The sequence below is a fragment of the Pocillopora verrucosa genome, chromosome 10, assembly GCF_036669915.1.
Source record: "Pocillopora verrucosa isolate sample1 chromosome 10, ASM3666991v2, whole genome shotgun sequence".
Taxonomy (NCBI): domain Eukaryota; kingdom Metazoa; phylum Cnidaria; class Anthozoa; order Scleractinia; family Pocilloporidae; genus Pocillopora; species Pocillopora verrucosa.
The window spans coordinates 4,176,061-4,192,907 of record NC_089321.1 but is presented as its reverse complement, the minus strand read 5'-3'; the positions used below and the strand labels follow the sequence as shown (position 1 = coordinate 4,192,907).

At 41.5% G+C, this 16,847-nt stretch overlaps 2 protein-coding genes across 3 annotated transcripts in view; both read left to right on the top strand.

The window, feature by feature from the left end:
- The window catches only part of LOC131787508 (UBX domain-containing protein 4), an 85,661-nt gene that overhangs the window by 10,110 nt on the left and 58,704 nt on the right, over positions 1–16,847 (top strand). The window lies entirely within an intron of this gene.
- On the top strand, positions 411–16,358 carry LOC131787372 (uncharacterized). Of its 2 annotated transcripts, none has more exons than XM_066173355.1 (3): positions 411–660; positions 1,678–1,811; positions 10,983–16,358. In XM_066173355.1, exon 3 carries the CDS (start codon positions 11,009–11,011, stop codon positions 14,630–14,632), a length of 3,624 nt encoding a protein of 1,207 aa, XP_066029452.1. In that variant the 5' UTR covers positions 411–660; positions 1,678–1,811; positions 10,983–11,008; the 3' UTR covers positions 14,633–16,358. The 2 variants fall into 2 exon arrangements, with proteins under 2 accessions (XP_066029452.1, XP_066029453.1); XM_066173356.1 differs by having other exon boundaries at positions 1,657–1,811.

The following is a 16,847-nucleotide window of genomic DNA, read 5'->3' as shown; positions in this document are numbered from 1 at the left end:
GGGACATGATATTACGTCCCAAGAAAAGGGGAAGCAAAATGAGTTAATTTAATTTAACCCTTTAACTCCCATGAATGACCGAATCAAAATTTCTCCTTACAATATCAATACATTATCAACTAGATAAGTGATGAGAATTAAGAAAAATATCAATTTGAGGATAATTAGTTGATCCAATACTGAATTCTCTGAACTAACTTTATAAGAATTGTATGGTTGACAGTGTGGAGAAACACAAATTTGATCTGAGAGTTAAAGGGTTAAAAAAGACGATAACAACAGCAAACTTGAGCCGCAGTTTGTCTTCATTTCCCATTTCGTGATTTCCTCTTATCCTCCCACCACTATTCCCAGGCTCCAAACGAATCATAACTGTTGTGCTGACCAAGTACTTACGGTTTTGTCTTCGCTTACGCCGTAATTTACCAAATTCACAGTTGGTCACCGGTCGTTGAATTGCTGTGTAACAACTTTCAAACTTTGATCAGTCGCTTCAAGACCGTAAACTGTATTTACAGTGGCGTTGAGGTGACTGCTGTTCCACATCAAACCCAACAGAAGGACCAACATCTTGCACTGCAGTGATAAACAGAGAGTTCTGCTTGAGAAATTTCCGCCTTCGCTACTGGTGATTACACGAAGTGAGATCAAGTAATTGTGGTAAGATTACAGATTCTTTTTTCTGTTTATGTCTGCTAATGTTGTTTCCGTGCACCTGGTGGCTCACTACCAAAGATTCACTGGACAAGTGCAATACATCATGGGGAATTAGTTTTCAAATGGGCGATAACAGCGTTAATTTGATTTGCCTTTCAAATCAATAGATATAGTGACCAATATAAATTTTACAGGTTACCGATTGTTTGTGCTCGATAATGCTTCTGTTGGAACAAGTGAAAAATCACAGTTGATAGGTTCAGTTGCAAGTGAACTGAATGATTTAGTAAAGAATATAAAACGACCTGCTACGTAATCGTAAATTGGCACGTTCATATTTGAAATTCCCGACTCTTGTACCAAAAATGCACTCCAAGGAAAGGGTTAAGTTTCATGTATTTTCACGCAATGGATATATTTTGTTGTGGAATATATAAGGTATCTTTCATCAATTTCTCGTCGTGAAATGGCACAGTTTTAGATGCAACTCGGCATTTGGAAACTACACATGATCGGTGATGCATACAATTTTCGTGAAAGGCTTTAAGGGAATACGTTAGGTCACGCGATGTTTCTCCTCGGCGGGCGTAGAATAAATGCAACCGTTAACGGTCGTTTCCATATAATGTGATTTCATACAAGCTGAAGTTGATTCGATACATCGACTAAGTTGATCCGATACACATAGGAAGTCGTTTCGACACAACTTCATTCACATGATTTCGACACAAACTCGTAAAAGTTTACCAACCAAACAAACAAATTAATTATTTATCACTTTTAATATGGTTCCATTTTTCATCTCGTAATTCCGCATTGTACATTTCCTCTTATCCTCCTTTCCCTATTCCAAAGCCTCAAACGAACCATAACTATTGTGCTGACCAAGTACTTTCAGTTTCGACTTCCGCTTACGCCCTGATTTACGGATTTCGTAGTTGGTCAGCCGGTCGTTTAATTGCTGTGTAACAACTTGAAAACTTTGATCAATCGCTTCAGGACCGTAATCTGTATTTACAGTGGCGTTGAGGTGACTGCATCAAACCCAACAGAAGGATCAACATCCTGCGCTGCTGTGATAAACAGAGAGTCCTGCTTGAGAAATTTCAGCCTTCGCTACTGGTGATTACACGATGTGAGATCAAGTAATTGTGGTAAGATTACTGATTCTTTTTTCTGTTTATGTCTGCTAATGTTGTTTCCATGCACCTGGTGGCTCACTATCAAAGATTCACTAGACAAGTGCGATACATCATTCGGAGTTATTTTTCAAATGGGCGATAACAGCGTTAATTTGATTTGCCTTTACAAATCACTAGAAATAATGATGATCAATATTCATTTTACAGTTAACCGATTGTTTGTGCTTGATATATGCCTCTATTGGAACAAGTGAAAAATCACAGTAGTTTAGTTAGGGTGCATGTGAACTGAATTATTTAGTCGAGAATGTAACACGACCTGCTACGTAATGGTAAATTGGCACATTCATCTTTGAAATCCCCGACTCTTGTACCAAAAATACACTCCAAGGAAAGGGTTAAGTTTCATATATTTTCACGCAATGGCCTACAACTTGTTGTGATTATTCACCGCGGTGACTACCTTGGTAATGAAAAGTTTTATTGTTTGTCTTATGGAGTCGTCACTTTTTACGTAGGATCGCACTGTTGATGCACCTTACATTAATCCAATCAGTTCGCTCTGCGCGCTCAATTGGAGGCACTCTCCATACAATCACAAACAAACAGACAAACAAACAATAATCTCTAAAATCAGTTATCTTCTTAAGAAATCCTTCGTCGCTTTTCCTCGTTTCTGTGCGGAATGGAATAGTTTCTGGAATGTATTAGGTATTTTTCATCAATTTCTCGTCGTGAAATGGCACAGTTTTCCAAACAACTATGCATTTGGAAACGACACATGTTCGGCGATGCATGCAATTTCCGCGACAGGCTTTAAAGGAATACATTAGGCCACGCGATGTTTCACCATGCAGAGCGTAGAATAAATCTAACTGTTTACGGTCGTTTTCATATAAGGTGATTCGAAACAAGCTGAAGTTGATTCGATACATCGATTTAGTCGACACAACTTCAGTCACATGATTTAGATACAAACTGGTACAGGTTTACAAACCAAACTTTCCAATTAAGAGGCGATCTCTGTAAGAGCCGTGCAGGGCATTTCGCATCGGAAAAAAGTTTTGCCTCAAATTTTGCCCATTAAACTATCTTTGGTAGTTACTAAATAAAACCACATTGGTTTCTGGAAATACGTTAAAGATGTTTTATGATATGATATTCGTTACGTTTTGTTTACCTTTTTCGTCACGAGACAGAATCGTTTACCAGATTTTAGCAGTTTAAAATTTTTAGAGTATCAATCAGTGTGCTCCAAAAGCTTTTTCCTTCTATCTTTTCTTTTCAAAATTGCTTAAATCCTAGATTTATGAAGCTACTAATGAAGAACGGTCGGAGTTTGCTCAACAGTCTAATTTGCATAATTTTGCTGTCACGCTAGCAAAATTTCTAAAAGTTTGAAGTCACTACGGCGAAGGAAATTAATAAGTGCAAGATGTTTTTGCATTTCTACGCTTTCGAAAATCTTGTTAGAGGAAATCAATCGGATTTTTTTCATTGTCCGTCTGGACTTGAGAAATATCACCCAAGAAAGAAAGAGTACTTTTGACTAATTTCAGAAAGTTGTCTAACGGGTGTTTTTTGAATAAATTATGTCGAACCTCTGTATAAACACTATTCAAAATTGAAATACTTCCCAAGCCCCTTAGATATCACGCAATTCAGGAGTACAAACGATTCCTTTCTGTATGTAGTGTGTTACGAGGGGCAAGCTTGTCAACTTTTGAAATTTTCGATGTCGCAAAAGGTCGAAAAAGGGCCTTTTGCAGCTTTGATTATTGAGAGCTCTCTTAAAGTTTCTTGAAAATATTTCCAGAAACTAATGTGGTCGTATTTACTAACTACCAAAGATAGTTTAATGGGCAAAATTTGAGGCAAAACGTTTTCCCGATGCGAAATGTTGTGGACTGCTCCTAGAGAGATCGCTACTTAAGAAGTGGGAAGAAACTTAAGACGAAGTTGTAAAGCCGCTTCCTGCTTGCTTTACAACAGAACAGAGTACAGTCAAGGCTTCTCTGTTTGTTCTAAAGAATGTTCAGGAATGTTACGGAATTTGCTAGAATGTTCCATGGACCTGGTTTTATCGATGGTCCTTAATTCCAGCGCTTTATTCTCTCTCCTTTACTCTCTACTTCGTTTTATTGATTTTATGACTGATTGGTTTGAAATTGATTTATCAATTTACTAATTAATTACCGCCCTTTAAGGTTACTTCCCACCTTCAGAGGCCGTTTTTTTCTTTTATTTCACTTCACTGGATTAAAAAATTTTATCTGTCCATGAAAAAAAGTTTTGAAATCTCCAAAAGCACCCGAGTTATTCAGAAAAAGATGATATCAAATGAAAGTTAATAAATCTGGAAGGTCTCATAATCTTGTACCCGGACGAATCCCCTGAGGGAATTTCCGCGGCAATCGCTCATCTTGGGGCTCGTTTTTCACGTATTTGCATATTTTGTTTACATCGCGCATTTGACAAAATTCACACGTGGAAGCTCTTTGCTTATGTGTCGTAAATGATCTCGCGACAAACAATCACACTGGTTTGATGTACTCTACTTTTGTTCTCCTACTTACTAGTAACTCTGATCTCACAATCAATCAACCCAAATCATCTGCTGCGGCTCTTCCCTTTCTCTTCCGACCGCCGCCTGGTTAGCTCAATTGGGAGAGCGCCGGACTGCTGTGCGGGAGGTCGAGAGTTCAATACCGGCCGGACCAACACTCAGGGTCTTAAAATTAACTGAGAAGAATATGCTTCCTTTCTCAACATCAAGAAATGGTTAGATATTCTAGTCTTCTCGGATAGGGACGAATAAATGGAGGTCCCGTCTCCTGCAGGGTTAGGGGTAGGAGACGTTAATTTCCCACGCACGAGATTACTGTGTGATGGATGTCCTCCCCTGGGGTGGGATGGGGGGGAAAAGGTGAGGTCGTTACATGGACTAAAGCGGCTGCCAGAGGCGCCTGATTATGCTGACGTCCGATCTCAACCTTAGTAAAAATTGTAAGCGCATTGAGATTCTTAAATGCGTATTAAAGAACGTTCATTATTATTATTATTATTATTCCCGGCTAGAATTCTCTGGCGTCAGCTCCTAGCGTCTCTCCTCTTCTTTGTTGAGGTCTGCTGAAGGTGAATTCAAGAGGATACAGCAGCTGCAGTGGTCTCTCTATGTGCGTCTTCCCAGCGCTAAGCTGCGCCCCTCGTATCACTCCATTTCGACCTCGAATCAGGTGTTCCACCACACCAATCTTCCATTTGCCTCTGTTACACTCCTCTCCCTTGATAAGCATCAAGTCTTCTTCTTTCAAGGTAGCTTCTTCCGTTTGATGGTTGAGATTGTGACGCTCTTTAAGGGCCTTTAGGTACTCGGTTGTCCATCTTTTCCATAGGACGTCCTTACATTTCCGTAGGTATTTGGCGCGTTTTCGGAGAACTTAATCTTCAACGTTGGTTGGTTCTTCTTCAGGAATTTGATTTGGCTGTCCAAACAACATAAGGTTGGGGGTCAAAACTGGCATTTAAATATCGTCTGCTACATAACCAAGGGGTATTTTGTCAAGGGTTGTCTCCACATCCAAGATGACCTCTTCCAATTCATACCAGCGCAATTGACCGTTTCCAATTGCTTTGTACATACTCTGCTTCATGATGCCAATCAATCTTTCGAACTGACCCGCCATGGAGCTCTACTGAGATTAAACTGCCACTGGATGTTTTGCTTGGCCAGCCAGTCGTTCATCTTCTCATCTTGTTGAACTTTCTTTAGCTATTTGGATGCTGAAACGTAGGTTCTCCCATTATCGGAGAAGATTTTCTCTGGCCGTCCTCGTCTTGCCACTAAACGTTTCAGACTGCACAACAAGTGTTCCGTTGTTTGATCTGATAGTAGATTCAAATAGACGGCACGGGTTGAGCTGCATGCATATATTAGAATGTATGCCTTCATCTCGCTTTTATTCTTGCTGAAGTACTTGATAGGCCCAGCAAAGTCGACTCCGATTGACTTGAAGGGCACTGATCCTTCTGTTCTTTCTTTGGGTAGGTTTCCAGTCGGTGGGTTTTCTAAGGCGGTCACTTGAAAGCGTTTACACCCAAGGCACTCATTTATCACTCTCTTTGTTAGTCTTCTGAGGTGAGGTATCCAACATTTCTCTCGTATCTTTTCCATCGTCAAACTGACTCCCCCACGGAGAGTCTGAAGGTGGGCTTGCAATACCAGCCTTTTGCTGAGCAAAGCATCATCTGGAAGGTAAATGGGGTAGTCTCCCTGGATACGCCCTCTGCATTCGTACAGTCTATCTGCGTTCTTTTGGAGATTGGGACGTTGTTGATCTTCCTAAAACCTGCTTGTACCTTGGCATCTGATTTGTGTCCCTTTTGCTAGAACTTCATGTGCTTACTAGTTTATTGAGTAGTGATTGGTCCGGTGATTCTTTGCTGATGTTTGGCTCTGCAGTTTCTAATAAAACGCGACACCCAAGACCTGACTCGGATGGTTGTCCATAGGTCCCATTTCTGCATCAGCTTATCATGTCCGTCATTTGTTTCAATGGTGACTGCTAATACTTCCCTGATGACTGTGGCCTCATCTTGCCTCTGCTCGGACTTGTCACAATATCTGGAGGCCACCACAGGTTTGTTGTCTCCTGCAACTCCTCCTCGGCTTCCGAAGTCAGCAGGGTTGCCCGTCGTCCCAACGTGTCGCCAACAGATGTAATTCTTGTCCTGGATCTTCCGAACTCGATTTCTCACAAACTACTTGTAATTTCCACCCCCTTTGATCCAATGTAGGGCAACACTGCTGTCGAGCCAACCGTACACGCTCCCGATAGAGAATCCTTTCAAGGCTTCCTTCAATTTGTCCACAAGATTGGTTGCCACGTGCCCAGCGACTAACTCGAGCTTTGGTATGGTTAAACTTTTCTTTGCCAGTCTGGACTTTGAGGTTACCAGACCTTGGGTGATGCCTGACGATTGTTGTGTGACTGCATACACGGCTGCTAAATTGCTACTGGCATCTCTGAAAGCGCGAAGGTCGATACTTAAGATTTCTTCTCGGTATTCGACAAGGCTTCTTGGAACTTCTACTTTTCCAGTCAGCATTCTTTCCCAGTTCTCCCACGCGTTCTTTAGCTCTCTGGGAAGATCACAGTCCCAAGGTACTTGGGTGTCGCATGTTTCTCTATACAACATCTTTCCAGCCAAGGTGACGGGTGAATCTAACCCTGAAGGGTCGTATATCTTAGCTATCTTCTTGAGGATTTCTCTTTTGGTTACTTTGACGATTGGGGCTGGAAAGGCGACTTCTATTGTGTCCACTTTTTTGTTCCACGGTACGTCTAGCAGTTTGGTCTCCCCCGTCTTTACACCCAGATAGTACTTGGCGAAGGTTTGGCTTGTGTGTAGCATAGTAGTTGGTTGTTGTCCCGCTGTTTCCTCCACGGGCGTGGCAAGGCTGTGACTTGCTTCCTGTTGAGTGGTTGAATGTTCTTCTGCTGCTTTCTCTGAGGATGGTGGCTCTTTTAGGGATGGCACATTTGAATGCCATTTGTGCAGCTGGAATCTCCCTTCTCTGAAATTAGCTTGGGCTGCTTCTTTCTCGACTACAGTTGTTACGCAAGTAATCAAGTTGTCAACATAGAGGCTCCGTTTAACTTCTTCGACTTCGTTTGGGAAGTTCTGCTGAAGGTTTCGCAGGTGCTGATCTATAACTCCTCCAAGGGAGGAATGGTGATGTGGACAGCCCGAATAGTGCTCGTGTGAATCTGATTGTCTCCACTTGCTTGGTCTCTAGGTCCTTCAACCAATGAAATCGCGTCGTGTTCCGGTCTTCCTCTCTGATCCTCACTTGCAAGAACGCTTGTTTTAGATCGCCTGCTATAGCCACGGGATAGAATCCGTTCTTAGCGAGTACACTCAAAAGCTTATTCTGCAAGGGTGGCCCTGTCTGTGAACACTCATTAAGGGAGGGTGCTCAGGGTGGGCAGATCCATCGTGGACGATGCAGATCTTAGTGCACTCTACCGTGTCCCGTATTACGGCTTTGTATGGAAGGTAGAGCTCTTTCTTCTGGCTTCCTGAGCGCTCGTTCCCTTATTCCTTGCGTCATCTAGTCCTGGATGATGTCATCATACTTTTGCAACATGCCTGCCTGCTTCTCTAATTTTCTCATCAAGTCGTCCAAGCGCTTCAAACTCTCTTGCTTGTTGTAAGGTAAGGGTGAATGGTTTCCCTTCCAGAGTAGACCGGTTTCGTACCATCCTTCGGAGCTTCTCACAAGCTGTTCTTTAAAGTCCTCGTGCACTAGGTTTTGGTCGACATCGGGACCATCCTCTAATCCAAGCACATGAATCGAGCCAGCAAAGCTCTTCATAATCAACTTTGGATGTCTGGGTCAGAAACATCTTGATTAGGTGTGGTTCGCTCTCAGGAGACATAAGGGTCCATCCAAAGCGCGTAAGTTCAGCTATCGGTTCTCCACGTTTCCCCATTTTGGGTACGGTTTCCGTCTTGATTTTTGCGCATTCGCTTGTTCCGAGGATTAAGTACACTTCAAATCAACGTCATCTATTTCCACTCCTCTTAGGTGGTCGTACTTCGCCAAGATGTCTTTGTACCAAGGATTGGTTAGGGTTAGCGGCACACCACGGTTCACCCTTGTTATCTCTGTGCGCAGGTGAAAATTTCCCGTAAGGCACAGCCAGTCGGTGGGATGCCTTTGAACTTTGTAATAACCAATTTTGACAGCTTGGCGTTGATGTTTTGATCTTTTTTCCCGTCGATTTTCTTCTCATATTTACGTTTCTGCTCTAGTTTGGCTTTCTCTAACTTCATTTCATCGTCGAATTTCTTCTTTCTCTGTTTTTCGGCTCGCTCTTCTTCTTCTTTCGCTGCGACTCCTAAATTCTTTAATTGCTAACTCGATGTCATTGATGGCTTTCCCAAATTCACCCCCTCTTTCTTCAATTTGCACGCTTCATTCCAAAATGCCCTCTTTATTTTCTTCGGCTTCAAACCTATTTTCTTGAACGTTTATCTTGAGGTCGTTAACTTCATTAACTTAACTTAGGCACTATCCATACAGTGGTCTCTTAAATCAGGGATCTTTAGAAATTTTTCGTCGCCTGTTTCCAGAGAAGGCGACTAAACATTGTACATCGTTCGATATCACAGTGGGGACCACATCAACCAGGCACTGTACGTAAAAGAAGACCTTCGAGTTCTTGATGATGTGATTACGCTTATTTTTAGAATTGAAACCAGAAAATCAGTATCTTAGAATTCATTTTTTTCTTCGTTTTTGTGCGGGATGGAATAGTTTCAGGAATATATAAGGTACTTTTCCACAATGTGTTGTCGCGAAAGGGCACAATTTCCCATACAACTACTCATTTGGAAACAACACATGTTCGGCGATACGTGCACTTTGCAATTGCGTGACAGGCTTTAAGGGAGTACGTTAGGTCACGCGATGTTTCACCACGCCGGGCGTAGAATAAATTTAACCGTTTACGGTCGTTTCCTTATGAGGTGATTCGAAACAAGCTGAAGTTGATTCGATACATCGATTAAGTCGATCCGATACACGTCGAAAGTCGTTTCGACACAACTTCAGTCACATGATTTGGATACAAACTGGTAAAGGTTTATCATCCAAACATCCAAATTGATTATTTATCTTCTTTACAAGATTGGATTGGATTGCTGTGGCTGACTTGGTGACGCATGCGCTCTTCCCAATATTCCTTTTTAGAGATTGTGCAACAATTGTTAGAAGGGAGGGAGATAAAATCGAGAAGGGGGCAGTATGTAAAACTCATTCAGGGAGCGAGGACAACATGTCATTCTTTGTATAGAGAGCAAAGGGGATGGTATTTGATTTTCCTGTCACCAAGCTGACATGAAATACAAGTACATATATAACATCATATCAATAAAACATGATCTATGTGCCATCATATAACATCATATACACCCTAACATCAGTTTGCATATTCTCCATACCGTCTTCTATACATTTCATGAGGTGTTGACAAGGGGAAATTTGTTTAACAATCAAGAGTTTCTCTAACTGGTGATCATTTTCCATATTCTCATGACCTTAATGTGAAATTCAGGAGTGATATTGTAAGGAGAAATTAGATGCTAGTCACTCTTAGGGGTTAAAAGGTTAAGCAAAAACCATCAGAGGGAGGGTCTCTTCAGATGTATTCACATTAAATGTAAAACAAAAAAATTCATTCTCTTGCCTTATTTCTGTGACTACCTCCCTCGCTTGATTGCTGGACAGCAATTTTGCATGAAACTGAGTTTCAAAAAAATTAATTTGTACACCAAAATGTACCTAAAAGATGCAACCTGATCAATAGTGGGCTGTAGAAACTTTTTTTTGTCACAATCTTCACGATTGTTGACTTTTTGGTGTGTGTGGGATGATTCAAAAATGATTCAGGATGTTTTTTTAATAAAGTTCGTATAAAACGCGCGCTGTTATTGGTTAAAAGAACTTGCTTTATCAGAGTACAAAGCACAGAGCTGAGCTAAAGTTGTCACTTTATCTGCCAAATTCTCGGTTTGCAGCTGACGTCATACATTTATGCAAGTTAAACGTCCGCCATGTTGGTGCGCATCTCAGGTGCGTGTACTAAGTCCGACCATTTAGCAACAGGCGGACCAACAAAGCTTTGTAAACATGCCAGGCGCCGTTATTTACGTTATGATAACGTGAGCAGAGACAAAACACCTCACTTCTTTCGCGCTCTAGTCGCTTCCTGCGTGTTTTACAACAGAACAGATCACAGTCAAGGCTTCTCTATTTGTAATATAGAATGTTCAGGAATGTTACGGAATTTGCCCGAATGTTCCATGGGCTTGGTTTTATCAATGGTTCTTAAACCCAACACTTTATTTTCTCTCCTTTACTTTCTACTTCGTTTAACTGATTTTATAACTGATTGGTTTGAAATTGATTTATCAATTAATTAACTAATTATTTGATTAACGCCCTTTAAATAGACTGCATGATATCTTTCAGCACGGAGCTCCTTTGACGCTTGCACAGGTCTTAAAGATACTGTTACCAGTTTTTTGCTGTCGCTTGAAATGGTTTAATTACTAAAGATTTAGAATTTGGTAATTATTTTTGACTGTTAGCTGATATTAGTATTTTTAACAAAGGTTTACAAGACACGCCTACAAAAGACATGGCCGCTGCAAAAGAATATACTGATGAGCAACTAAACTATTTCAAGATTTGTCACGTCACAACTGATATCCTAACCGAAGGTTTGCGAATAATTTTCAAACAAGAATGGGACAGTCGTTACAGGACTACTTTTGGAGAATGGAAAGATGATCCTAGTAACGGGAAAGACTTTTATAGTAACGAGTCCCCGAAAAACCAAAGGAGGAACAAGCATATGTTGTCGACCATGATTAAAGGAAATAGAGCGGAATGGGATTCTACGATGTTGTTTTACGCCATCCTCTACTCAGATTGCATCTTCAGACTAAACGCTGTGGTGAGAAAGAATATCAACGATCTCAGAAAATTTCGCAATGAAGAATTTGCTCATATGCCACAAGGTCAACTTTCGGAGTTAGACTTCAAAAATGCTATTGGCAAAGTTTTTGCTGCATTCCAAGCACTAGGTCTTTCCACTGTAGAAATTCAAGAGATGACAAACCAAAAGACGTTTCCGACAGAGGAGTTAAGAGATCTCTTAGACAAAGTGAAAGCTTTAAAGAAAGACTTGCACATAAAATTGAAAGACAATAAGGACCTTGAAGATCAGCTGAAGAAGATAGAGAGTCAACGCCAGGATTTGGAAGATCAGCTGAAGCAAACAAGAAAACAACGAATTTGTCTTGAAGATCAGCTGAAGGAAACTGAAAAACAACTACAGGCTCTTAAAAATGAGATTAACGAAACAGAAGAAAAACGAGTGGACCTTGAGGACCTCTTAGAGAAAAAAGAAAATGAGGTACAGGAAACAGAAGAAAAACGCAGGAACCTTAAAGACCAGCTTGAGACAACAGAAGAACGACAAAGGAACCTTAAAGATAACCTAAAGGAAACAGAAGAGAGACGGAAGAGCCTCGAAGATCAGTTACAAGAGAAAGAAAAACAAGTTAAGGTTCTTTCAGAACAACTACTGAACGACACCTCCCCGTTTTGCATTCTTCCTCCTAAACCTTCGCACGACATAGCAAGTCGCGATGTTGAGGTTGCTGACATCACAAAACTGCTGCAGGAGCTTAAGCAAGCTGATGCGAGCAACTTAAGTATCTTGTATATATCCGGGAATCCTGGAAGCGGTAAATCCCAACTGGCAGGTCTTGTAGCCAAGAGATTTTACGAGAAAGCCCAAGAAGATTCTTGCTCTGAAGTGTTTGTTATGACACTGAATGCCGAGACGCTGGGCACACTTTTGGATTCTTACATCACGTTCGCTAGACAAATGAAGTGCCCCGAAGATGCGATTACACAAATCCATATCTCCAAAGATTTGAAGACAGAGGACAAGATTAACAGCCTGATATCCTTAATCAGCTCAAAGATCGGTCAGTACGAGTCCTGGCTTCTGTTGGCTGACAACGTGAAAAGCTTATCTGAAATGCATGTTCATTTACCCCAGCAAGGACACGGACAATGGGGAAAGGGGTATCTGTTGATCACAACCCAAGATAGTACATGTATACCGTTAACAAGCACTTCCATTCGACACATCTCAGTAAGCGAGGGTATGCAGTCCCAAGAGGCGTGTTCTTTGTTAGCCCTTATTTCTGGTATCAGTGATAGTGAGATGGGAGAACTAGTAGCTAGAGAACTCGACTACCAACCTCTTGCTTTAGCAAGCGCAGCCACCTATGTGAAGCAACTCCGACAGAGCAAACGTTCCTCAGAGTTTGGATGGAATGACTTTCTGAAGAAAGTAGAGAAAGGGCAGCGTGATGCGACAGAGACTCTACTTACAGAGACCAACTCATGTTACAAGAAATCGATGACAACAGCAACAATACTGGCCATTAAAGAAGTGATGCAATCAGACAGAATCATAGATCATGCATTAAGTTTTCTCTGCCTCCTTTCGTCACAGCCCTTAAATGCGGATATCGTGGTGAATTATATCGTAAGCGTCGATGAAGGAACAAAAGATGAAGAGATGATAATTATGAAACTCCAAAGATGTTCGCTAATTTTAACACATGAAGATGGGTTTGGTTTCCACATACGGGTACATCAGGTTGTGCGCGATGTCGTAAAGTCTTTGATTAAGGGCTATCCGGAAAGCCGTCACATTAAAACTTTGAAAAGCGCTGTTGCGGCGTTTAACCAGTTTATAGATGCCAACCTACCGAAGGAAGCGTCAGATTCAATTTTGCAAAGCCACGCCCTTGCCCTACATTTGAAAAATTTCATTCTTAGTTTTGAAAACGTACTTTTAAAAGTTGCCCTTCATCAAATTATTCAACCTAAAATGGAAAATCTCGGCGAGATATGTGTGAACCATTGTCATTTTCAGGCCGCAAAGAAATTCTATGAATTTTCATTGCAATATTTCCTCCAAACGTTTGGACCTAGGCACACCATTGTTGCAACTTGTTACGATAACTTGGGTCTGGTGCACAACAAACTGAGCGACTTTGAGAAGGCAAAGGAGTATCACGAACTTGCTCTGAGTATTAGACAGAAAAAGCTAGGACCTGAGAATGTAGAAATGGCAAATAGTTACAATAACTTGGGTCTGGTGCACTTCAAACTGGGCGACTTTGAGAAGGCCAAGGAGTATCACGAACTTGCTCTGAGTATAAGACAGAAAAAGCTAGGACCTGAGAATGTACAAGTGGCAACTAGTTACAATAACTTGGGTTCTGTTTACGAACAACTGGGCGACTTTGAGAAGGCCAAGGAGTATCACGAACTTGCTCTGAGTATTTACCAGAAAAAGCTAGGACCTGAGAATGTACAAGTGGCAACTAGTTACAATAACTTGGGTGTGGTGCACTTCGAACTGGGCGACTTTGAGAAGGCCAAGGAGTATCACGAACTTGCTCTGAGTATTTGCCAGAAAAAGCTAGGACCTGAGAATGTACAAGTGGCAACTAGTTACAATAACTTGGGTCTGGTGCACGAACAACTGGGCGACTTTGAGAAGGCCAAGGAGTATCACGAACTTGCTCTGAGTATTAAAAAGAAAAAGCTAGGACCTGAGAATGTACAAGTGGCAACTAGTTACAATAACTTGGGTCTGGTGCACTTCAAACTGGGCGACTTTGATAAGGCCAAGGAGTATCACGAACTTGCTCTGAGTATTAGACAGAAAAAGCTAGGACCTGAGAATGTACAAGTGGCAACTAGTTACAATAACTTGGGTTCTGTTTACAAACAACTGGGCGACTTTGAGAAGGCCAAGAAGTATCACGAACTTGCTCTGAGTATTTACCAGAAAAAGCTAGGACCTGAGAATGTACAAGTGGCAACTATTTACAATAACTTGGGTCTGGTGCACTTCAAACTGGGCGACTTTGAGAAGGAGAAGGAGTATCACGAACTTGCTCTGAGTATAAGACAGAAAAAGCTAGGACCTGAGAATGTACAAGTGGCAACTAGTTACAATAACTTGGGTCTGGTGCACTCCAAACTGGGCGACTTTGAGAAGGCCAAGGAGTATCACGAACTTGCTCTGAGTATTAGACAGAAAAAGCTAGGACCTGAGAATGTACAAGTGGCAACTAGTTACAATAACTTGGGTTCTGTTTACGAACAACTGGGCGACTTTGAGAAGGCCAAGGAGTATCACGAACTTGCTCTGAGTATTAGATAGAAAAAGCTAGGACCTGAGAATGTACAAGTGGCAACTAGTTACAATAACTTGGGTGTGGTGCACTTCAAACTGGGCGACTTTGAGAAGGCCAAGGAGTATCACGAACTTGCTCTGAGTATTAAACAGAAAAAGCTAGGACCTGAGAATGTACAAGTGGCAACTAGTTACAATAACTTGGGTTCTGTTTACGAACAACTGGGTGACTTTGAGAAGGCCAAGGAGTATCACGAACTTGCTCTGAGTATTAGACAGAAAAAGCTAGGACCTGAGAATGTATAAGTGGCAACTAGTTACAATAACTTGGGTCTGGTGCACAAACAACTGGGCGACTTTGAGAAGGCCAAGGAGTATCACCAACTTGCTCTGAGTATTAAAAAGGAAAAGGTAGGACCCGAGAATGTACAAGTGGCAACTAGTTACAATAACTTGTGTCTGGTGCACTCCAAACTGGGCGACTTTGAGAAGGCCAAGGAGTATCACGAACTTGCTCTGAGTATTAGACAGAAAAAGCGAGGACCTGAGAATGTAGACGTGGCAACTAGCTACAATAACTTGGGTAAAAAAGCCACGACCTGTGCGTGTTTATGATGCGTCTGTACCAGCTACCAAAAGTCTCGTGAAGTCTGTTTATTTGGGTCAGGACATTTTACAGGAAGCCGAGGAGTGTCATGTTCCTCCTATTAACTACCGTTCCCGGAAACGTGCAGGTGGAGATAGTCTTGCTCCAGTTATAAACGATAGGATCGATGCCTTGAGTCAAAGCTCGTTTGAAAGTAGTGTTAAATCCTCTAAAAAGCGAAAGACAAAAAAGGAGTGAGAAATAGGAGGACAGAAATCGTAAGAATTAGTTACAAGTCATTTTCTTGAATTACTGAGATTCCCAGACGAGACAATGAAAGGAATTATTTCGTAACATAACCGGAAGATTTGAATACAACTCACGAGATTAAATTTCGAATTAGTATTGTTCGTGACTACCCATGTTCAGCATGTTTCTTGACATCAAAACCTTTCCGAATAGGTGGAATAGACTTGTTCGTGTTTTGATTTGTTTCGATTGGCTGTCCTCTTCTTTTTATAAATTTAAATGAGGATATTCTTTATCTTTTGTCAAACAACAGGCAATTCCTATCTGGCAATTTTTTTTAACCTTAGGCAGCTTTGCTGTAAAGAAAAGTTTTAAAGCCAACAGTAGTTCAGCTTTTCAATTAACGAGCACAAACTGCACACTGTTTGGAAACTGTTCCTTTGACGATGCTATCGTAGCCTTAGCTCATTTAGTAGCCAAACATCCTACGTTTTCAATTTTATCGAGCCGTATTTCTACTCATAATTATAGGCGTGCAGATGAAAAGATATCCTTGCGATAATTTCAGTAAGTTCTTATCAATCGAGTAAGTTATCTTCCTGTTACTTTACTTGGACATTATATTCTCGAAATAATTTCGTAAAAAAGACCGTGGTTAGTCATCGTGGTGAATAACAATAAAAGCTAAGTTTTTGGTTTGTCTCACGATGTAGTCACGTGTGATGTAGATCGCAACGTTTCGACTGCATACTGCTATTCTTCTTCAGGCGATGAGGTCGACTGGTCATGCGTGATGTTATAAAGCATGATGCTCTGCTGTGACTGGTTGTTTTTCAACAGCTCTGATTGGTGCATTTCGATCCTTGCTGTTTCACTCAGTGATTTGCTCCCTCGGCGGTCCGCTGTCGCACGGCTCTCCTGTTGTGTTTTTTGATCGTGGGCATCCACGCTTCTAGAATTTCTATTCCACTATCCCTGTTGATGTTGTCAGGGTGAAGTCTTCTATGAATTGCCTCCAGTTAACCCTGCGCGTGTAGTAATAAGGGTCACGATCAATAAACTTTACTTCGTTCCAGAGTGGCTTGGTTCCGGTGTTGTGGGCATGCTCTGAAACGGCGGAGGTCTCGGTACGGGCCAGTCGGATGTCTCGATCATGCTCCTTAATTCCAGTCTCTCCGATATACACCTTGCCGCATTCACAGGGAATCCTCAGTGTTATCACTTGTATGATTACAGACCGATTACCATTACTTATTACGATAAATTCCCAATAAATTAATGTTGGAACCGAGTGCTGACTATTTTTAAAAATCCTTGTCTCCTTGAGCTCGGTAAGAACGCCATTGAGGTTGATCTCCGTGTGCCAGGAAATGATATCAAGTTTCCGTTCCCGCCGAGCTATTTCCC

Bases quoted from the DNA above. Each gene is read 5' to 3' on its own strand.
- LOC131787372 (XM_066173355.1), top strand. From the start codon at position 11,009: ATGGCCGCTGCAAAAGAATATACTGATGAGCAACTAAACTATTTCAAG.